This window comes from Nuphar pumila, chromosome 14 (genome assembly GCF_984573655.1).
Source record: "Nuphar pumila chromosome 14, dmNupPumi1.hap1.1, whole genome shotgun sequence".
NCBI classification, from domain to species: Eukaryota; Viridiplantae; Streptophyta; class Magnoliopsida; order Nymphaeales; family Nymphaeaceae; genus Nuphar; species Nuphar pumila.
In genome coordinates this window covers 68,970,135-68,993,088 of record NC_143262.1, presented here as the reverse complement: position 1 = coordinate 68,993,088, position 22,954 = coordinate 68,970,135, and the positions used below count along the sequence as shown (strand labels likewise).

At 47.7% G+C, this 22,954-nt stretch overlaps 1 protein-coding gene across 2 annotated transcripts in view; it reads right to left on the bottom strand.

Annotated features, from left to right (window-relative positions):
• Positions 1 to 2,722: 2,722 nt before the first annotated feature.
• The window catches only part of LOC149816917 (uncharacterized), a 113,128-nt gene continuing 92,896 nt past the window's right edge, over positions 2,723 to 22,954 (bottom strand). For both annotated transcript variants that reach the window (XM_089987163.1, XM_089987164.1), the window contains exons 5-6: positions 4,625 to 4,690; positions 2,723 to 4,016 (exon numbers count right to left, since the gene is read on the bottom strand). In XM_089987163.1, coding sequence (XP_089843289.1) covers positions 3,162 to 4,016; positions 4,625 to 4,690 — 921 coding nt within the window. In that variant the 3' untranslated portion in view covers positions 2,723 to 3,161. The remainder of the gene's footprint in view (positions 4,017 to 4,624; positions 4,691 to 22,954) is intronic.

Genomic DNA, 22,954 nt, shown 5'->3' with positions numbered 1-22,954 from the left:
TGAAAAGTCAAGTACTTGTAAAAAACAGAATTGCTTACATATTTCAATTTGAGAAGAAACTTTGCATTCAAGTTTGGATGATTATTAGTGAAAGCTTATTCTCATTTATTTTATGGGCAATTACCTCGCTTTTATTAGAAATATCATTCTAGAAAATATCACAAACATAGCTAATTTACTGTTAACACTTTTCCCTTTGTAGCCTGAAAATTTTGGCGCCTGCTTTTTTCAGGGGACAACTTATATGGCGCCTGACTTTTCCAAGCTAAATGGCACCTGATCTTTCAACAACTTAATGATGCCTGATTTTTTCAGGTGACACTTTTATGGCACCTGATTTTTTCAGGGGACAACTTAGACAAGTGATTTGATCAAGGCGTCTAATTTTTTAGGCAACAAAAGAGTAAAATCATCGAGAAAAAAAAAACCAAGTGGTCGTGTTTGACATATTTTGAGTAGTGAATTGCCCATGTTTTGACATATTTCTCTAGCCTCAGCCAAAACAAGGAATGGTGCAAAAAGTGAATACCACCTATGTCATTGTCAGTTTATTTTATTGAAAAATGACCATACTATACTACTAATTTGATATGTTTCTCTAGAAACCCTACAGTTTTTGTTATTCTCCCAATGTCCAAAATTGCAAATGTTGAGTGTTAAAATAATCATTTTAACCTTTGCATGTGCTGACCTCCTAAGATACGTGAACTTTCTCTGTGACAGACTTTACTATTAATTTTTTACCCAAAAAAGTTAATGATTCTCATGATTTTTTGGTCACCTCTATGGAAATCTAAAAAAAACAATAAAAAATAGATAAACAAATCGGTGCATTAGCTTTCCAACGCCATCAAGATCGCCTTAATCTAATGAGTAGGTTGGGAGAAACATCCTCTGAAAGATAAACTTTTCAGATATATCACATCCTTTAAATAAAAGGTTGATTCACACAAGTTTTTTTTATGGACTTCCTCATTCTCACATAAAATATAGTTGAACCTCCTCATCCTCGCATAAAAATATATGCATCCTCATCCTTGCATAAAATATATGCAAGCCTCCTCATCCTTGCATAAAATATATGCAAACCTCTTCATCCTCGCAAAAAATATATGCAGACCTCCTTGTCCTCGTAAAAAAAATCATATGAATCTATCTTTTAGTTATATGGTGCAATATATTCAAAAAGTGTACCTTTCAGAGAATGTTTCAGATCAAGGTGATCTTGGTGGCATTGGAAAGCTAACGTCACGATATATCTTTATTTTTTTTACTATTTTTTTCAGACTTTCAACGCAGTTGGCTGAAAAATAGCATAGAACAGACAAAAAAAATGCAGTTGCACCTGTTCATCTCTTGGTTTGGGAAATCATAAGTGAGAACTCTAGTGGGGTTTTCGATTCTGACAAAACAAAAAAATTACAGGACTGTGTCTAGGCTTTCTAATAACTAAACACATAAGTTTTCAATGTCGGATTGGAGAGATACAAATCTGAGAACAGAGACTGTTCTATAAAAAACAATCACATATTTAAGAGGAAATTCGTATATATTTAGAAAGACTGCATGTGCGGAAGGACAAAAAAACCTTTTTAACACACAACATTTGCGATTTTGAACATTGGGAGAATATCATAGATTATAGAATTTTTAGGAAAAATGTGTCATATTTATCGCACAGTAGTTATTTTCTGTTATTTTATTTTTGTTTTACGGTTCATACTTTTAATTATATAAGGCCATAAGGCTAAACTGGTGCATAGTTTTATATGTCCCAAGTCAAAATAATAAGAAATGATATCCCTTTCCTGCAGTACTTCATATGAAATTAACAATTATTAACGATTTTCCTTCACTTATTTGCTTTCCACTTTGGTTAACGCATCATATTTATGTTTGGTATTTTCTTATAGAATGAAGTTGTCAATGATCTCAAGATTTATTTGCTCAGATAGTGTGTAAATCCACTTTCTTTGTTAAGATTAGCTTGTAAATTTCTTTTATCCACTCATGTTTGTGCTTAGAATGAGATCATTTTATTTTTCAGTGGACCATTTTCAAGTGAAATAAAACTTGCCATTAAAAAAAAAGTGAAAGAAAACTTCAAAGTAAATGCAAACGTGAAACTCAATTTTGAGAAGCTCAAAGTCTTTTAGCCATTAAACGCATAAACTTGTAAAGCCTCCATCTAGCCTTTTACCACCCTGGTAAAAGAAGCTGGATCACGTTGACCATTTATTTGGAACTATGAAGTCCTCTGTTTGGACAGGACTCTCTCTCTCTCTCTCTCTCATGCCATAAAGCACGTAAACCACGTTCTATCAGATGCACTTTAGCCCTTTTATCACTTTCTGGTTCACCGAAATATGTAAAACTTTCTACTTGAGAATACGCAGAGTTGACCGATACAAAGCACCCCCACCAACCAACACTAATTTTGTAGCACTGGCAGCAAGACATGATGAAGCGTGAAATTTAGGTTCCACTCGGCACCTTATATACGGTGACCCAGACTGCTTTCTAAAGGTCAATGCTGCAATGCGAGAAAATTGCTTTTTTGTATCACAAAAACATGGAGTAGGCTTCGATAAAATATAAGCACTACTAGAACTTTTTTTTCCCACAGTATTTTTCCCTTCCGAGCAGTTGAATAGGGACGCTAAGTAGAACTGAAAAGATAAGTTCTTCATGTATTGCAGACAATGGTATAAAATATGAGGCATTTTTGGAAATATCAAACAATAAAGGGGATTTTGAGAATAACATTTCGATTGCTTTACAAATATTAGCAAATGATGACATGACCATTTTCAGGAATTGTAGTGATATCAAATAACAGCACAAACCTCAAATTCGTAGCTGAACTCATCAATACGTGCAGTCCTACACCTACATTTAAATCAACACAAGCTTCACGTTACATTCCAAAAATGAAGCTAAATCCTGTTGCTGAGTAAAATTTCAAGTATTTCCCAAGGCAGTACTTCCCTGAGTGAACGTTCTCTATAGAACTGATTTCCTGTTACATATATGACGTTTTACAAGTCTGATGCTTAAACCTTTTGATGTAGAGCACCAGACCAAAGACAGTAGCTTCTGCGTTCAGGATTAGTGGAAAAGAATTTTAAGTGGATTGTGCTGCCAAAACTTCTTTTTGCAACTCAACACTGAAGCTTAAGTTGTCTGCCGTGCAGGTTTTTAAGCTTTGTGAGTTCTTTCCTTCTTTTTCTAGCTTCAGTTGCAGCAGCTGCATCTGACAATCTCTTATGATACAAATTTTTATCCTTTATCTTTGTTGATGAATGAAGAACTGAGCAGGGGGGAATGGGAGAAACGTGTTCTCTTGAATCTGGATCTAATAGAACCAAGTTCTCATGGTAGACAGCTGAGGGATCACTAGTTCCAAAGATGGGTATGAGGGCCAGGGCTTTAGAATGAAACCCTGATATCTGGCTTCCTCCAACCATCGAGCTTCCACTTGGCCTCTTCATAAATTCATCATTTCTTTCTTTAGTGGTATCCATTGTTGAACCGCAAGCATTTGTTTTGCCATGAAGAGCTTTTGGTCCAAGGTCTGCCAGTTTCAGAGACAAGTCTGTCTCATGCTGATAACTGTTCGGAGCACCATCGCTTTCTTTTGAGCTAAGGGTAATGGAAGGGAACGGCCGAGAATCTTGGTCATTTGCAGAATAGATTAATGGGCAAGGAAGTACAAATAATTGGGCCCTGGGTCCACTCTGCCCTCCAAAGCTGCCTCTTCCATGAGGCAGATTGGTGGTGAATGTTGCCGATGGGTTTTTCTCACAATGAACAGGTTGTGGCTGGCCAGGATCCAAAGGCCGCATGATCGACGACCATGTAAATTGTGCAAATGGTGTTCCATTGTAAACTAGCAGCGGGAACCGCATGGATGAAGGCATCACAGTTTCTGTCTTGCAGGTGGCCTCTTCTGACGAAGCTTCCTTAACATCGTCTGTTGTAATATCCTTTGCATCATCTTTATCTGACTCTGCAACCTGCCCAACACAATATTTGGAGAGAGAAAAGAAAAGATGAGCAATCGAGTATTGGCATAAAACTAAAATTTAAATGAAAGCCTAGATCATTGACTTGAATAGAAATTTGGAAGGACAGACTGTTGAGTTCAGTGCCCAGACGGGACAACCAGATCTATGTCAGTTTGTCAGATTATAAAACGCGACTCAACAGCCAGTATCTAGTCAATCTGGTCCAGATGACAGAATGGTCCCCATCTATGTCGGTTTGTCTGCTTATAACCCCATGCAATTCTACATTCAGAATCTAGTCAAGGTGGATCCAAACTTAAAAGATGAGTATTGGGTACGAAAGAATAGCATCCAACAGAGGTTAGATCATGGACTTGACAATGAATATGAATAGATGCAGGATTGAGCCTAGTTGGGTCCCCCATCACACACAATAAGGCCGCACTGACTTGGACAACCCAACAACGTCGTGTTCATGAAACTTCCAGCATCAGACTTGCTGAGCTTGGTCAACTGGTTAGGCCTTATGTTTACATACAACATACAGAATACTTGAGCCAAACAATCAGTCACCAAAAGAACCATATTAGCAGTATGCCAAGCCATTTGGTAGTTACCTGCTCTTTCAAACGCTTGTTTGTGTCAACTAATGAAAGGTACTCCTCCATAGCAGATTTGATTTCCTGTTCCAATTGCAGATATCATAAAAAACAATCTATTAGATAGCTTCTGAAACCTTTTTAGAAATGTCTACCTCAAGTTTTCTATGAAAAGTAATCCTTGGTCAATGTTTCAAGATCAGCGGCTGATAAGTAGGGACATGCATAGCCATCCTACCATTGTTTGACACAATCCAACAGTCTATAGCTGCTTCCATGGAGAAAGAACATCATGATTACCTTGTTCATTTTTATCCTACATATTTTATGTTCACAGTACAACAGAAAAAGTGTTCAGGCAGCAAGTTTAGCAGTAACATCCTGGGAAATATCAATGACTGAGAATGAACAGGTCATCACAAGCATAACTGATGTTTCACAGGTGGATATCTTGGTTAATTTTAGGTAGTTAAAAATAATGCATCTGCTACTTAGAAAATATGCATGTAGAACCACTGCCTACATGTCATGTAATATCATGTGTTTTTCTACCATGTTAAATTATGAGATTTTAGAAAATTTGGCTAGTGTTTTAGTAAAGTTGATAAAATCCTCGATTTTAGGTAGTGTCAGCTGAGTCTGGGTGTGGCCCAGGACCCATTGACAAGACCTAAACGAGCCAATTAAGATTTGGTAAAACTTTTTATTTTTAACCTTTAAAATCAAGTGAAATTCGGGTTAAATTCAAGCAAAATTCAGGTAACATATCATTAGATGCATCTCGAAATTCTGAAAACATTGATATTTTGTTTTTCTGAATTCGAGCTATGATTGGCCCGAAAATCGCATTTTTTCAAAAGTGACCTACCTCGATGTGACCAGTTCTGGATTGGATCTGATCCGATCCATTTGACCCAAGTTAATATGGATCTGAACCCAGTCCAATACCCATATTAATTAGGATCTGGTCTAGTTTGAGATATATATAGATATTAGGTATGGATTTGGATCTTGGATCCGGATCCGAAATCTAATTTTTAATCAATTTAAAGTTTTAAATTCAATATAAAGGCTAAATTGAGTTAAAATCCATGTTAAGAAGACTCCCAAAGGGGTGAGATACTGTAACGATCGTGAAAAAAAAAAATCGTGTCTGACTCGTGTCAGACACGTGCCCTGCACGTGTCAGACACGTGTCGGGGGGTCTGGGCTTGTCGGACCCGGATCCGAGCTGGACCCGAGCCCGAACCCGGGTTCTCGAACTCTCGAGAACCTGCGTCTTTTAAAAAGAAGCAAGCGTCTCGGGCGAGGGTTCAAAACTCTCGCCCCTTCTCTCTCTCATTTGCTCCCCCCCCCCCTCACGCCGCGGCCGCCATCGACAGGAGACGCCGGCGAGCAGCTCCGTCCGGCCACCTCCTCTTCGTCCGGCTGGCTTCCCGGCGACGCAAGCACCAGCACTCCCCTATTCGTCCCCAGTGTTGCAGGATGTCGGCGATCGATGCCGACGACAGCCTCTGAGTTCCGGCGACCAGCGATCCTCCCTGCGGTCACCGAGCGCCAGCGACTCGCCGTTGGTCACCTGTTTCTTCCCCCTTTGCTGCTGTTTCTCCCTGCAGCTGCTGCCGGAAGGCGCTGTCTCCCCCTCAGTCGCCGGCGACTCGCAGCCAGCATCCCCAGCCACCAGCGACCTGAGCAGCTCAACCGACAGTAGCCCTCTTCACTTCTTTCCAGCCCGACAACTCCTGTAAAACCCCATTTAAAAAAAAAATCTGTTTGGACCCGGGCCGGGTCGGGTACGGACCCGACCCAGGCCCCTTTTTATTTTAGGGTTTTCAAAAACCCGAGCATTCGGGCGCCGCAACCCCCCCCCCCTTTGTTTCCCCTTCGCGTGCGGGCAAGTTTGGGAAACCCACCAGGGGTTTCCCCTTTCACTTGCCCCCTGCGCCTTTATGAGGGAGGTTGGAGGGCGAGGGGAGTCACGCCTCCCTCTCGCAGCCCTCGCTCCCCCCTTCGCGCCGGTCTCCTCCCTGCTGCGCACGCCGCCGACACCGGCCACCACTCCCAGGTACGCCGCTCTCTTCCCCTCCCTCTTCTCTTCTCCTCCCTCTTCTCTTCCTCACCCCCTCCCTGTCACCTCGCCGGGAGGCCGGCAAGCAGCTCACAGCCGCTGCTGCGGCCTCCCACCGCCTCCCTGTGCCATCGGGGCCCCGACAGGTGGCCTACGCAGCCCCTGTCGTCGACCTTCTCTCACTGGGGATCGCCGGAGTGCCGGCAGGGGACCTGAGGCCCCTCGACCCCCCCCCCCCCCCCTTTTCCTTTGCTGCCACCTTGTGGCTTTTGGCAGGGCCTGGCCCCCCCCTGCCATCTTCTTGCTGTCGGCAGGGGTTGGCCCTTGCCGACCCGTGCTTTTGGCAGGGGCTGCCCCCCCCCCCCCCCCCCCCCGTGCCATCTTCTTGCTGTTGGCAGGGGTTGGCCCCTGCCGACCTGTGCTTTTGGCAGGGGCTGCCCCCCCCCCCTGCCATCTTCTTGCTGTCGGCAGGGGTTGGCCCCTGCCGACCTGTGCTTTTGGCAGGGGCTGGCCCCCCCCTGCCATCTTCTTGTTGTCGGCAGGGGTTGGCCCCTGCCGACCTGTGCTTTTGGCAGGGGCTGGCCCCCCTGCCATCTTCTTGCTGTCGGCAGGGGTTGGCCCCTGCCGACCTGTGCTTTTGGCAGGGGCTGGCCCCCCTGCCATCTTCTTGCTGTCGGCAGGGGCTCAGCCCCTGCCACTTCTTGCTGTCAGCAGGGGTTGGCCCCTGCCGACCTATGCTTTTGGCAGGGGTTGGCCCCCCTGCCATCTTCTTGCTGTCGGCAGGGGCTCAGCCCCTACCACTGTGTTGTTGGCGGGGGCTCAGCCCCTGCCACTTCTTGCTGTCGGCAGGGGTTGCCCCCCCTGCCATCTTCTTGCTGTCGGCAAAGGTTGGCCCCCGCCGACCTGTGCTTTTGGCAGGGGCTGCCCCCCCCCCCCCCTGCCATCTTCTTGTTGTCGGCAGGGGTTGGCCCCTGCCGACCTGTGCTTTTGGCAGGGGCTGCCCCCCCTGCCATCTTCTTGCTGTCGGCAGGGGTTGGCCCCTGCCGACCTGTGCTTTTGGCAGGGGTTGGCCCCTCTCCCATCTTCTTGCTGTCGGCAGGGGCTCAGCCCCTGCCACTGTGTGCTGTTGGCAGGAGCTCAGCCCCTGCCACTTCTTGCTGTCGGCAGGGGTTGGCCCCTGCCGACCTATGCTTTTGGCAGGGGTTGGCCCCCCTGCCATCTTCTTGCTGTCGGCAGGGGCTCAGCCCCTGCCACTGTGTGCTGTTGGCAGGGGCTCAGCCCCTGCCACTTCTTGCTGTCGGGAGGGGTTGGCCCCTGCCGACCTGTGCTTTTGGCAGGGGTTGCCCCCCTGCCATCTTCTTGCTGTCGGCAGGGGCTCAGCCCCTGCCACTATGTGCTGTCGGCAGGGGCTCCGCCCCTGCCATTTCATGTTGTTGGCAGGGGCTCAGCCCCTGCCACTTGGTGGCTGTCGGCAGGGGTTGGCCCCCTGCCGCCACGCTATGTTTTGGCTGGGGCTCATCCCCTGTCGCCCCGCTATTTTCGGAGGCAGGGGCTTGTCCCCCCGTCGCTTGTCTGTTTTCGGCCAGCAGGGGCACACTCCTACTGCCTCTCTTTTTCCTATAGGCAGGTTTGTTTTTCTATTTCTCCGCATTATAATTAACATAGCACTGTTGCAGACCTCGCATCGGACCCCCGCTCTGGCTCCGCGGCCCGAGCCTCGTATCATCTACACGCGTAGACGCACGCAGCTGCACGACATCCCGAGGTAGGGGAAAGTCGCACGAATAGTGTGTATGAACAAAATAAAATAAGACTTCTGAGATAGAATAATTATTTTGCATATTTGCGACTCTGAAGAAGTATTTGTTGATCCATGTTTTACTCTTTGTGATTCTTTTGAAATTTCATAATGTAAATTCTCTGGGTAGACTCATTCTAGAAAGAATCAAGTAGTTTACTTGTCATGCCTGTTTACGTGTACGATTACTTAACTCATAATTGTCTATTATGCATGCTTATTCCTTTAAAACTGCATACTTAAGATAGACTTTGTGAAGAGACTCAAAACCACTGCAATTGCTATTATAACCGAACCTTAAGGCAGGTACAGTATGAATTTTATGTAAGATCATGGAGGGTATTGAAGTGTGAAATCTATACTTTACTGAATTTGATGTGGTAATATCGGCCTCCACAGGCCAAATTGCTCAGAAAAGCAAAACATGTCATGTAGGAAACAAAAGAATCATAAACCATTATGTTGCCCTCTCATCGTAGTTGTACCTCTAGGAAGGTACGATTGTACTTTTGGACAAGTACGTCCCATGTGGGTTACGATGGTGGAATGATGAGGTTGTGGCAACCTCGATGAGTACAATTAGCAAAATGCTAAGATCACATAAAAAGGTGACCTTTCGCCTTCACAGGCAAGATGCTCGAGTGGGTCTAATGGACCAGAGCATGTAGGATGGGGCGGCGGTTAAGAAACCCCCGTCGTACCCATCCGATCTTCACGGTTCATCAAGGGAGAGGATGGATGGTACAAAGACTCCGATGGACAGGTTGTTAACAACCACCCCACGGGCAAAAGACTCGGTTTTCCCCACTCATCGGAGTTAGGGGAATTGGGATTACCATAAATTATCCTAGGTGGTAACTCCCAGGCACTTCTGCAGAAGTTGGATGCATTCATGGGCCACGAATGCCTTTGGGGATTTACTCTCTTGGTCACTGACCGTCCCCTTAGGAGCGGACTCAGTCAGCCATCCGGGTTAATGAAAACACCTCACATAATAAACCCCCGGATCGGTCTCGGCTGTTTCTACGTTTCGCGTTTGTGCGTACCCACAAGCCAGTTAATATCAGAACTTAAATAATATATTCAGATGACTGAGACTTACACTGCTTCAACTAATCACTCTTTGCACTTATTACATTTGTTAGATGCTTATCTCATGAATATCCTGTTGTATTTTCATTCTACTTATCTGTTCGTGCACCTACTGGTTTGTTATGAAACTGACCCATTTCATGGGCAGGTGAGGAGTAGGACTTCACTGGCGGCCGATGGCGTGGTGCAACGTGGATCAAGATTCATCTTCTTTCTGCTGACGGCTTAGCTCTGGGACTTTTTGGAGTTTTCTTAGATTTATTGAACTTTGGAATAAAATACGCATTTTGTAATAAACTGCAGATTTTAATCTATTGCCTTATTTCTTAAATTACTTTAAGTTGTTGCACATGTGAATGATGGTTTTTCAGCTAACGTACCCAGAATTGTTGACTTGTGTTCCTTTCTAAATGTCTTCCGCTGTCATTTTTAAAAGTTAAAACGTTAAATCTTTGAAAGGTTTTTCAATAAAGTTTTCGAAATCACAAGTCGAAATTTTGGGGCGTTACAACTTGGTATCAGAGCCAGATCAGAAAGAGGTGAAATCTTTACTATGGAGCATCCCATCGCGCTGTAAGTAAGTCTGATATTTCATAGCATGTTTTAATTATGTTCTTGTTTTATTCGTAGTACCTTTGGATAGATGGACCCATTTACTGGCGCTAGTGGTAGTCGCGGTAGGAGCACGCGTAGAGTGCGTGGCCGTTCCGTAAGGGAGAGGGGCAGACATGAGTTGTTCAGGGCTGGTTACTGGGCTAATCGCCCTCCTCTACCCATTTTTACGGATGAGCAAGGCTTCCCACTACCGATCGCCTACCAGACACCCTTGACAGCAACGTGGGCTGAGGTACATGCTCGAGAAGGTGGTTTTGCGCCTTCACACATTCGGGTGCACCATCAGACACCACAGGAGTCATCGGGAGATTTTGTTCCCCCTGAGTTAGCAGAGGAGTGTGGTTTCTGCGGAGAAACTGGGCACACCGTGGATGCTTGCCTCCACAAGGCCGAGCATGACGACAAGATCGCATTCTCGACTGCAGGCGAGCAACCACCACCTCCAGCAGACCCAGTGGGCGGTGTATCACCCACATACACACCTGCGACGGATTCTTCAGATTATAGCCTTGGCTCACCGGAATATACTCCGACGACGCCCCTTTTCGGGCAGGAACCCTCTTACGAGGAGCCACTTCCCTTCACCCCTAAGCGCAGATTCAGGCGCAAAGGCAATAGAAGGGAATATCTTAGGAAGTACTCTAGCCGTCCCTAAGGGGAGGTAGCAGTTACCCAATTTTGTTAGAGTCTGTGAACTCATGTATAAGTACGGAATAGAATTTTTGCTTATTTACCAGCACAACTGGATTCTAAATATTTGACTTTCGTAATAAAGATCTATGTTTTTGCCTTTGCTCCTATACTTATGCCTACTTGTACGTCTTCGGTATTTTTTGACCTTAAATCTTGGTTGCTTTTTAAGGATGGCGGGAAACTCAAGCCACAGCATGGCCGATGAGTTGCGCGAACAGAGGGGATTCATGATGGATACCCTCAACTCCTTGGCTGAGGCGATTCGTAACCAGGGTCGCCCCCATCAGGATCCGGGTTCCCTTGTTGGGAATGTACCAACTGTCACTTATGAAAAATTTCTGAAGTTGAACCCTCCTACTTTCTCTGGCAAGGTTGATCCTGACTTGGCGGAGAGTTGGGTTAAAGAGGTGGAACGGGTGTTCCAAGTGTTGTCCGTTCCTGATGATAAGAAGACAATGTTCGGGTCCTTTCGTTTGAAGGACGACGCTCGCGAATGGTGGGACACTACGCGGGAGGTGCAGTTTCCGGGTGCTGAGGTGATTCCGTGGGAGGCCTTCCGAAGGGTTTTTCTCGGAAACTATTTCCCTCCTCATGCGAGGGAAAAGAAGGTGGAATTTTTGGAGCTGTGCCAAGGCAGCTTAAGCCTGAACGAATATATCGCCAAATTTCAACGGTTGGAGCGCTATTGTCCTCACCTATTCGAGGATGATCATGAGCGGGCCGGGAAGTTCATTCGCGGACTGAAGGAAGGACTCAGGCATAGGGTTCTCACCAGCATGCCCGGGACTTTTTCTGCGGCAGTAGCAGCAGCCACCCTACTGAACGAGGATTGGGAGCGTTCAAAAAGTGTGCAAGCCAAGAAGTCAACCGCGTCGGGTGGTGAGCAGAAGAAGACATTTTCCGGCGGCCCAGGGCAACGACCACCTTTACCAGTGAAGACTGAGGGAGGGAAGAAGCAGTTCCCTCCGGCAAAGCGCCAACGACAGCAGGGCCATCCACCGTCCAGGCAGCCGTCTGGCGATAACTGCCCCAGGTGCAAGAGGCCACACGTGGGACAATCTTGTCCGCAGGACACTGGCGGATGCCTGTACTGTGGTAAGATGGGTCACTTCATACGCGACTGCCGGAAGAAAGCAGCAGATGACCTCAAGCGAACCGGCAACGTATCTCAGCCTCCTCGACCACCTCATCAGCAACAACAGCGAGCACAACCAAGCAGTGGCAGGGAGCCGAGTCGAGTTTATGCAGCCACGGTCGATCAATTGACCAAAGGGGATCTCGTTCAAGGTACCATTCTTGTTGCTGATCAAGCAGCTTTTGCACTCTTTGATTGTGGTGCTACACACTCGTTTGTGTCAGAAAAATTCGTAAAACAATTGCATATAACGGTAAAAACATTTGATAATGCTTTAGACGTGTATAACCCCGTTGGGAAGAACACAGTTTGCACCACTTTCATACCTGAATTGGACGTAGTTGTGGCAGAGCGGCACTTGCCTGCTTGTGCTATCCTGCTGGAGATGACCGAATTTGACGTCATCATAGGCATGGATTGGTTGCACAAGTATCATGCCAAGATCTTTTGTCGTGATGGCAAGATCGTTTTGTCACCTCCAGGCTCTTCGAGAGTAGAATTCAGAATCCCCAGACCTGTTCGAGCAAGCCGGATGATCTCGGCACTTAAGGCGCAGAACTTTTTGCGGAAGGGATGCACTGCCTTTTTGGTTAGTGTTATCCAATCAGATCCAATGCCTATTCCCATCAGTGAGCTGGATGTTGTTCGCGATTATCCCGACGTTTTTCCTAAAGAGCTGTCGGGACTTCCCCCGTCTCGTGAGGTGGAATTCAATATTGAATTGCTACCAGGTACGACACCAATCTCCAAAGCACCCTACAGGATGGCGCCAGCTGAGCTTGAGGAGCTGAAGAAATAGTTGCAGGAGTTGTTAGATCAGGGATTCATTCGCCCCAGCGTTTCTCCTTGGGGAGCTCCTGTGCTCTTCGTGAAGAAGAAGGACGGGACCTTGCGTCTGTGCATCGACTATTGAATGCTCAACCAGGCCACGATAAAAAACAAGTACCCTTTGCCGCGTATCGAAGACTTGTTCGATCAGTTGCAGAAGGCCAAGGTTTTCTCGAAAATCGATCTTAGGTCCGGATACCATCAGCTCAGAATTAGGAATGAGGATATTCCTAAGACGGCCTTTCGGACGAGATACGGACATTACGAGTTCACAGTCATGCCGTTCGGACTGACCAATGCCCCCGCAGCCTTTATTTACTTAATGAATAGGGTGTTCAAGCCATTTTTGGACACCTTTGTGATCGTGTTCATCGACGACATCTTGGTGTACTCAGAAAGTCGAGAGCAACATCGGGAGCACCTAACAATTGTGTTGGAAACCTTGCGTAAAGAACGTTTGTATGCCAAGTTCTCTAAATGTGAATTCTGGCTCGAGGAAGTCATGTTTCTGGGACACGTTATTTCTAAAGAAGGAGTGTCTGTGGACCCTGCCAAGGTGGAGGCTGTACTTGGTTGACAGCAACCAAAGAACGCACGTGATATCAGAAGTTTCCTTGGACTAGCGGGTTACTACAGAAGATTCATTCAGGATTTTTCTAAAATTGCGTTACCCCTGACGAAGTTGCTGAAGAAAGAGGCTAAATTCTTATGGGACGAGAAGTGCGAGGCGAGTTTTCAGTTGTTGAAGGAGCGACTTACCAGTGCTCCTATTTTGACCTTACCTTCTGGTAAGGGTGGATTCGTGATTTATACTGATGCCTCTGGGTCAGGCCTAGGAGCCGTGCTGATGCAGAATGGGAAAGTGATCGCATACGCCTCTCGACAACTTAAAATTCACGAGAAGAACTACCCAACTCACGATTTAGAATTAGCTGCGGTGGTGTTCGCACTGAAGATTTGGCGACATAACCTGTATGGGGAGCAGTTTGAAGCATTCACCGATCATAAGAGCCTTAAGTACCTTTTTTCGCAGAAGGAATTGAACATGAGACAACGGCGTTGGCTTGAATTCCTCAAGGATTACGCCTTCACCCTCTCCTACCACCCAGGAAAGGCGAACGTCGTGGCTGACGCTCTCAGCCGCAAAGCACCGGAAATTTCGATAAATGCTTTATTTGCTGGATGGAGGTTGGTCGAAGACCTAGCCTCATGGGAACCTTTCGCGATCACTCAAGGTTCAATCGGCTTATCCCACCTTGTTGCTCAACCTGAGCTACTTGCGAGGATCATCAATGGACAGAAAACGGATGCACGCTACGAGAAGTTGAAGGCTCAAGCGATATTGGCAGATACACCTTTTCGTCTGAAGGAGGATGGAAGTATATGGTTGAAGGAGCGCCTTTGGGTTCCTGACGACCCGGTCCTTCGAGATGAAATTTTGGCGGAAGCCCACAAGTCTAGGTACACCATTCACCCTGGAAGCACGAAGATGTTCAAGGACCTACAACGCAGTTATTGGTGGAGCGGTATGAAGCGAGACGTGGCTGAGTATGTCTCGAAGTGTTTAACATGTCAGCAAATCAAGATCGAGCACCAAAGACCCGATGGGGTCATGCAGCAGTTAGAAATCCCTTTATGGAAGTGGGAAGATGTTACTATGGACTTTATAGTCGGTCTTCCGAGGACGCGGAGGAAGCATGACGCAATTTGGGTGATCGTCGATAGACTCACCAAGTCGGCTCACTTCCTACCTATCCGTCTCAACCAATCTTTGGATAGTCTCGCTGATCTCTATGTTAGAGAGATTATGAGATTGCACGGTGTTCCAGTCTCGATTATCTCCGATCGTGATCCTAGGTTCACTTCAAGGTTTTGGGGACAACTTCAGTTGGCGTTGGGCACAAAGTTGAAGTTTAGTACTGCGTTTCACCCTCAGACGGACGGGCAGTCGGAGCCTACGATTCAAACCTTGGAGGACATGCTTCGAGCCTGTATGATGGACTGGAAGGGAGAGTGGGATTCCCACATCAGTTTGGCGGAGTTCGCGTATAACAACAGCTATCATGCGAGCATCGGGATGGCCCCATACGAAGCTTTATATGGGAGGCCATGTCGATCACCTGTTTACTGGGACGAGGTTGGCGAACGAAGTTTGGAGGCACCTATAGTCTTGCAACACTATACTCAGCAAGTGCAGATGATTCGAGAGCGGCTCCGTACCGCTCAGAGTCGGCAGAAAAGCTATGCAGATAGACGCCGACGAGAGCTTACCTTCGATATTGGTGAGATGGTTTTTATTAAGGTATCTCCGACGAAGAGCGTATTTCGGTTCGGGAAGAAGGGAAAGCTAAGTCCTAGATACGTCGGACCGTTCGAAATCTTGGAGCGGATTGGAGAAGCAGCTTATCGCGTGGCGTTACCTCCGCAGTATGCTCAGATCCATAATGTTTTTCACGTATCCATGTTGAGGAAGTATGTTCACGATCCATCACATATCATTCATTATGATGATGTGGACATTAGAGGGGACTTGACATTCGAAGAAAGACCAGTGGAGATCGTCGACCGTCGTGACCAAGTGCTAAGATCAAAAACCATTTCCTTTGTAAAGGTTCGGTGGCAACATCATGGAATTGACGAATGTACTTGGGAACCTGAGAACGATATTAGGGAAAAATATCCTGACCTGTATTTTGATTATTCAAGGTAATAAATATTTCGCGGACGAAATTCTTTTAAGGGGGGTAGGATGTAAAACCCCATTTAAAAAAAAAAAAAAAATTTGTTTGGACCCGGGTCGGGTCCGGACCCGACCCGGGCCCCTTTTTATTTTAGGGTTTTCAAATACCCGAGCATTCGGGCGGCGCAACCCCCCCCCCCTTTCTTTCCCCTTCGCGTGCGGGCAAGTTTGGGAAACCCACCAGGGGTTTCCCCTTTCGATTGCCCCCTATGCCTTTATGAGGGAGGTTGGAGGGCGAGGGGAGTCACGCCTCCCTCTCGCAGCCCTCGCTCCCCCCTCCGCGCCGGTCTCCTCCCTGCTGCGCACGCCGCCGACGCCGGCCACCACTCCCAGGTACGCCGCTCTCTTCCCCTCCCCCTTCTCTTCTCCGCCCTCTTCTCTTCCTCAACCCCCTCCCTGTCACCTCGCCGGGAGGCCGGCAGGCGGCTCACAGCCGCTGCCGCGGCCTCCCACCGCCTCCCTGTGCCATCGGGGCCCCGACAAGTGGCCTACGCAGCCCCTGTCGTCCCCTTCTCTCGCTAAGGATCGCCGGAGTGCCGGCAGGGGACCTGAGGCCCCTGCGACCCCCCCCCCCCCCCCTTTTTCCTTTGCTGCCACCTTGTGGCTTTTGGCAAGGGCTGGCCCCCCCTGCCATCTTCTTGCTGTCGGCAGGGGTTGGCCCCTGCCGACCCGTGCTTTTGGCAGGGGCTGCCCCCCCCCCTGCCATCTTCTTGCTGTCGGCAAAGGTTGGCCCCTGCCGACCTGTGCTTTTGGCAAGGGTTGCCCCCCCCCCTGCCATCTTCTTGCTGTCGGCAGGGGTTGGCCCCTGCCGACCTGTGCTTTTGGCAGGGGCTGGCCCCCCTGCCATCTTCTTGCTGTCAGCAGGGGTTGGCCCCTGCCGACCTGTGCTTTTGGCAAGGGCTGGCCCCCCTGCCATCTTCTTGCTGTCGGCAGGGGTTGGTTCCTGCCGACCTGTGCTTTTGGCAGGGGTTGGCCCATTGCCATCTTCTTGTTGTCGGCAGGGGCTCAGCCCTTGCCACTGTGTGCTGTTGGCAAGGGCTCAGCCCCTGCCACTTCTTGCTGTCGGCAGGGGTTGGCCCCTGCCGACCTGTGCTTTTGGCAGGGGTTGGCCCCCCTGCCATCTTCTTGCTGTCGGCAGGGGCTCAGCCCCTGCCATTGTGTGCTGTTGGCATGGGCTCAGCCCCTGCCACTTCTTGTTGTCGGCAGGGGTTGGCCCCTGCCGACCTGTGCTTTTGGCAGGGGTTGGCCCCCCTGCCATCTTCTTGCTGTCGACAGGGGCTCAGCCCCTGCCACTATGTGCTGTCGGCAGGGGCTCAACCCCTGCCATTTCATGCTGTTGGTAGGGGCTCAGCCCCTGCCACTTGGTGGCTGTCGGCAGGGGTTGGCCCCTTGCCGCCACGCTATGTTTTGGCTGGGGCTCATCCCCTGTCGCCCCGCTATTGTCGGAGGCAGGGGCTTGTCCCCCCGTCGCTTGTCTGTTTTCGGCCAGCAGGGGCACACCCCTGCTGCCTCTCTTTTTCCTATAGGCAGGCTTGTTTTTCTATTTCTCCGCATTATAATTAACATAGCACTGTTGCAGACCTCGCATCGGACCCCCGCTCAGGCTCCGCGGCCCGAGCCTCGTATCATCTACACGCGTAGACGCACGCAGCTGCACGACATCCCGAGGTAGGGGAAAGTCACACGAATAGTGTGTATGAACAAAATAAAATAAGACTTCTGAGATAGAATAATTATTTTGCATATTTGCGACTCTGAAGAAGTATTTGTTGATCCATGTTTTACTCTTTGTGATTCTTTTGAAATTTCATAATGTAAATTCTCTGGGTAGACTCATTATAGAAAGAATCAAGTAGTTTACTTGTCATGCCTGTTTACGTGTACGATTACTTAACTCATAATTGTCTATTATGCATGCTTATTCCTTTGAAACTGCATACTTAAGATAGACTTTGTGAAGAGACTCAAAACCACTGCAATTGCTATTATAACCGAACCTTACGGCAGGTACAGTATGAATTTTATGTAAGATCATGGAGGGTATTGAAGTGTGAAATCTATACTTTACTGAATTTGATGTGGTAATATCGGCCTCCACAGGCCAAATTGCTCAGAAAAGCAAAACATGTCATGTAGGAAACAAAAGAATCATAAACCACTATGTTGCCCTCTCATCGTAGTTGTACCTCTAGGAAGGTACAATTGTACTTTTGGACAAGTACGTCCCATGTGGGTTACGATGGTGGAATGATGAGGTTGTGGCAACCTCGATGAGTACAATTAGCAAAATGCTGAGATCACATAAAAAGGTGACCTTTCGCCTTCACAGGCAAGATGCTCGAGTGGGTCTAATGGACCAGAGCATGTAGGATGGGGTGGCGGTTAAGAAACCCCCGTCGTACCCATCCGATCTTCACGGTTCATCAAGGGAGAGGATGGATGGTACAAAGACTCCGATGGACAGGTTGTTAACAACCACCCCACGGGCAAAAGACTCGGTTTTCCCCACTCATCGGAGTTAGGGGAATTGGGATTACCATAAATTATCCTAAGTGGTAACTCCCAGGCACTTCTGCAGAAGTTGGATGCATCCATGGGCCACGAATGCCTTTGGGGATTTACTCTCTTGGTCACTGACCGTCCCCTTAGGAGCGGACTCAGTCAGCCATCCGGGTTAATGAAAACACCTGACATAATAAACCCCCGGATCGGTCTCGGCTGTTTCTATGTTTCGCGTCTGTGCGTACCCACAGGCCAGTTAATATCCGAACTTAAATAATATATTCAGATGACTGAGACTTACACTGCTTCAACTAACCACTCTTTGCACTTATTACATTTGTTAGAATAGACTACAACTGCTTATCTCATGAATATCCTGTTGTATTTTCATTCTACTTATCTGTTCGTGCACCTACTGGTTTGTTATGAAACTGACCCATTTCATGGGCAGGTGAGGAGTAGGACTTCACTGGCGGCCGATGGTGTGGTGCAACGTGGATCAAGATTCATCTTCTTTCTGCTGACGGCTTAGCTCTGGGACTTTTTGGAGTTTTCTTAGATTTATTGAACTTTGGAATAAAATACACATTTTGTAATAAACTGCAGATTTTAATCTATTGCCTTATTTCTTAAATTCCTTTAAGTTGTTGCACATGTGAATGATGGTTTTTCAGCTAACGTACCCAGAATTGTTGACTTGTGTTCCTTTCTAAATGTCTTCCGCTGTCATTTTTAAAAGTTAAAACGTTAAATCTTTGAAAGGTTTTTCGATAAAGTTTTCGAAATCACAAGTCGAAATTTTAGGGCGTTACAACTCCCCCCTTTGCGGTTTTCGGAGGTAAACCCTCCCCTTTTCCTCCTTTATGCAAGGTGGATCGACAGGGGGGCTGAGCCCCTGTCGTCAATGCTTGTTGGCAGGAGGTTAAAACCCCCCTGCCTCCCTTTTTGCTATTGATCGACAGGGGGCTGAACCCCTTGTCGATTGACTCTTCTTGGCAGGGGGTTCCACCCCCTGTCACTTTCCCTTGTTTCTCGGTAGGGGGCGGAGTCCCCCTGCCTTTGTGATTACCTTCGGCAGGGGGCTTCGCACCCCTGCCTTCTTTTTGTTTCCCGGCAGGGGGCGAGCCCCCCTGCTCTCCTGTTGTCCCTCGGCAGGGGGTTCTGCCCCCTGCCTCCTTTTGGTTTTCCTGCAGGGGGCGGAGCCCCCCCTGCACCCTCTGTTGTTCCTGGCAGGGGGCGGAGCCCCCCTGCTCTCTTGTTGCTCCTTGGCAGGGGGTTCTGTCCCCCTGCCTCCTGCGTTTGTTTTCTCGGCAGGGGGTGGGGCCCCCCTACTCGCCTGATTGCTTTTCGATAGGGGGCGAGGTCCCCCTACCTTTGTGTTGCTTCTCGGCAGGGGGTTTTGTCCCCCTGCCTCTTGCGTTGTGCCGGCAGGGGGCGAGGCCCTCTGCCTCCTGCGTTGTGCCAGCAGGGGGCGAAGCCCCCCTGCTTTTCTGTTTTCGAGCGGGGGCTTGCCCCCTGCATCTCTGTGTTTGTTCTCCGACAAGGGGCTTTGCCCCCTTGTCTTGTTCTTGCTACCGGCAGGGGGCTGCGCCCCTGTCTCGTGTTCTGACAGGGGGTGTTTCCCCCCTGCCTTGTTGTGGCATGTGTGGCAGGGAGCCTTTGCTCCCTCCCCTGCCTTTTTCTTTGTGTCTGGCAGACAGGGAGCTCCTGCTCCCTGCCTCTGTTGCTGTTGCCAAGCAGGGCTGAGGCCCCTGCCTCTGGCACCCTTGTCTGCAGGATGCAAAAGCTCCTGCCTCTGCCTCCTGCAGACAAGAGACCTTGCTGCCTTATTGCTTGTTTATATTCGGCTTATGCTAACGTTCTAAGCTCTCCAGGTTGAACGGTGGATCCGACTCGCCCTCTGTGGCTTGAGCTCTTGCTTGCCTACGTTGCATGCGTACGAGGACCCGCAACCCCTTAAGGTAGGGGATTCTTGCGTGAAAGGACAATGAACTGATAAATGCTAAAATAAGAAAGATAACTAAAAGAGGACGATATATATATACGTATAATGTATATATGTATGTCTTTACCTTCAAGGACGCGGTTTCGCGATCCTTGTCCTCTTTACTTTCCTGCACTTTCCTTTCTGTCGCCGCCGCGCTATATGTGCCTAGGCTTTCCAGTTCTGTCTTTACATTCCATGTCTTTTAACTCAAGGACGCGGTTTCGCGATCCTTATCCTCTTTACTTTCTCGCACTTTACTTTCCTGCTGCCCCGCGCTTTGCGCCCTGGCATTTACTTATGTTTGCCTTGTTCTCCAGGATGCCTGGTCCTCCTTTACGTTCTTGCACCTTACTTCCTGCAATTACTTGTTGCCCCGCGCTTTATGCGCCATGGCCTTTGCTTCTCGCTTTACTCTTCGTGCTTTACTTTCTTGTACTGTCGTGCTTGCCCTTGCACTTGCCTTTTGCTTGTGTTCGTCCTTACCTTGTTGTTGCCCTTCATGCATGTATTCTTATCTCTGTCGTATGCTTTCTTTCTTGCTTACGCTTATCGTTATGAAGGTGCAACCCCATGCCTCGTGAGTCGTCCTTTACACTTGCGTAGTCAGTATAGGATCTCCTACCTCACGAGTTGCTTACGTAGTTGCCTGCTTGTGTGTTACGATGATCGAGGTATGATCTCATACCTCGTGAGTAGCCCTAGCGTTCTACCCTCGCGGTGCAGCTCCGCACAACGAGTCTTGCCCCTCGTTTTGCCTTTGTATTAGTATGTGCATGAGTTTGCCTCTTGTCAGCTTGCACTCCCTGAGTGCAACTTCGAGTGTATAGTGTATATCGTCTCACTTGTCTTACAAGCCACGACACATACTTATGCACTTCGGTTCTCCAAAGACATTGTCTTAGGTGCAAACCTATTTTCAAGATAAATAGTTTGTAAAGCAGAGGTAGCGGTCGGACCTCCCAAATCGATGTATTTGGGATAGATGTGTACAACCTTAGTCCACCTATCCGATACGACTTAGATAACCTTGTTTAGGATCCTGTGCACGAATAGGGCGGGGATCCTAACGAAGTACTTGCGCCATCACTAGATCGGCGTTACCTCACCTCTGATGTGAGACCTAGTTTTTAGGCTTTCTGGTTCAACAAAGATTGTAGCGCCTTCCTTCCTTTGCGAAGGTATTGTTGGATCTCTTATAAAGGATCCATGTTCCTCTTGTAGTTGTACCCTTAGTCACGTACGATATGTTTGGACTACGAGAGCAGGACGAGAGGTCTATAGTAACCTCTAAGCGTGTATTGACACATTAAGCTAATCCTGTTATGTTGTTTTCGCCTAATAGGCAGGTTGCTCGCGATTGTCTAAAGGACCCGAGCACGATCAATTGGAACTGGAATGAGTTCACTGTAGGCTTCTATAAAGTAGAAGCATTGGGATTTCGTGCGAGAGATCCGTACCCCTCTCATCGTGGTTGTACTTTTGAACAGGTACGTTGCGTACTACGATGAGTAGGATGAGAGGTCTATGTCTGCCTCGAACATGCAATGACATGTGTTTGAGATCACAAGAGTGATGTTTCTACCCTCACTGGGGATTGCCCCCCTTTCATCGTGATTATACTTTTGAATAGGTACGATGCGTACTGCGGTGAGTAGGATGAGAATTGTGTGTTTGCCTCGAACGCGCAATGTCGCGTATAACTCACCTAAATAATAATCATGCGCCTTCACAGGCAAGATGCTCGATTGGGTTGAAAGACCAGAGCATGAGAATGGGACGGCGGTTAAGAAACCCTCCGTCGTGCTCATTCAGGACGGTTCATCAAGAGAGAGGATGGATGGTACAAAACTCCGATGGACAGTCATTAATGGCAACCTCGGGCAAAGATCCGACCTTCCCCAGTCATCGGAGGTTAGGGAAAATCCTTTGGGCCACTTCTGCAGAAGTACGGATGAGCATCCATTGGGCCTTTGTTTGCCTTTGGGGATTTTACTCTCTTGGTCACAGACCGTCCCCTTAGGAAGCGGACTCAATCAGTCATTCGGGGTATAATAAAATACATAGCATAATGGACCCCCGAATCGATCTCGGTTGTTTCTACGTTTTGCCTTGTGCGTACCCACAACGGCCTGCTCAGTAATGAGACAAGATATAACTTATACACATGATCATGAGATATGCATGTTGTGACGTGCATTGCTTGCTTGCTTGTTAGCTCGGTAGTTCGGTATGCTACTCGTTGAGCTAGGTACGCCTGTCGAGGCGTTACCTTTGTTGGTTAAACTGCTTACGCAGTTCCTTGCTTAGTAATAACTAGCTTTTCATACTAGTTGATTGCTTATCCTGTGTAGCTTATGAATTGCTTGTGATGCAATAGCTTGCGCCTTACGATTAATGTAGCTGCTGGCCGATAGGCTGAACCATATAATGGTACTTGTGTGTATTACGAGTATTGTTATGAATACTTGTCTTATGCAATTGCTTCGCTTGGCTGGTGAATAGAGTTAGTTACTCTTCACCTATTATATCTGTGAGATTGCTATAGTTGCTTGTGTAACACTATAATCCTTATTGCTCTTGTACGTAGTTGTTTGCCTTACTAGAGCCTTGCCTACTCTACAACACATTTGGTTAGATTTGCTAGTCTTGCTTGTTCCTGTTTGAGCTAGCGTTTATCTTGCTTATTACAGCCTTTGTTCTTTCTTGTCCTTTGCACCCCTACTAGTCTGTTGTGAGACTGACCCATTTTCATGGGCAGGTGGTGAACAGGTTGAGACAGCTTGCGATGGCACGATGACGCGATGCATTCAAGGCAATGCCCTTTCCTGACGTTGCGCTCTTGGGGATACTTTTGATGGATGTGGTATGAAGTTTCTTGAAAGCATCTCTT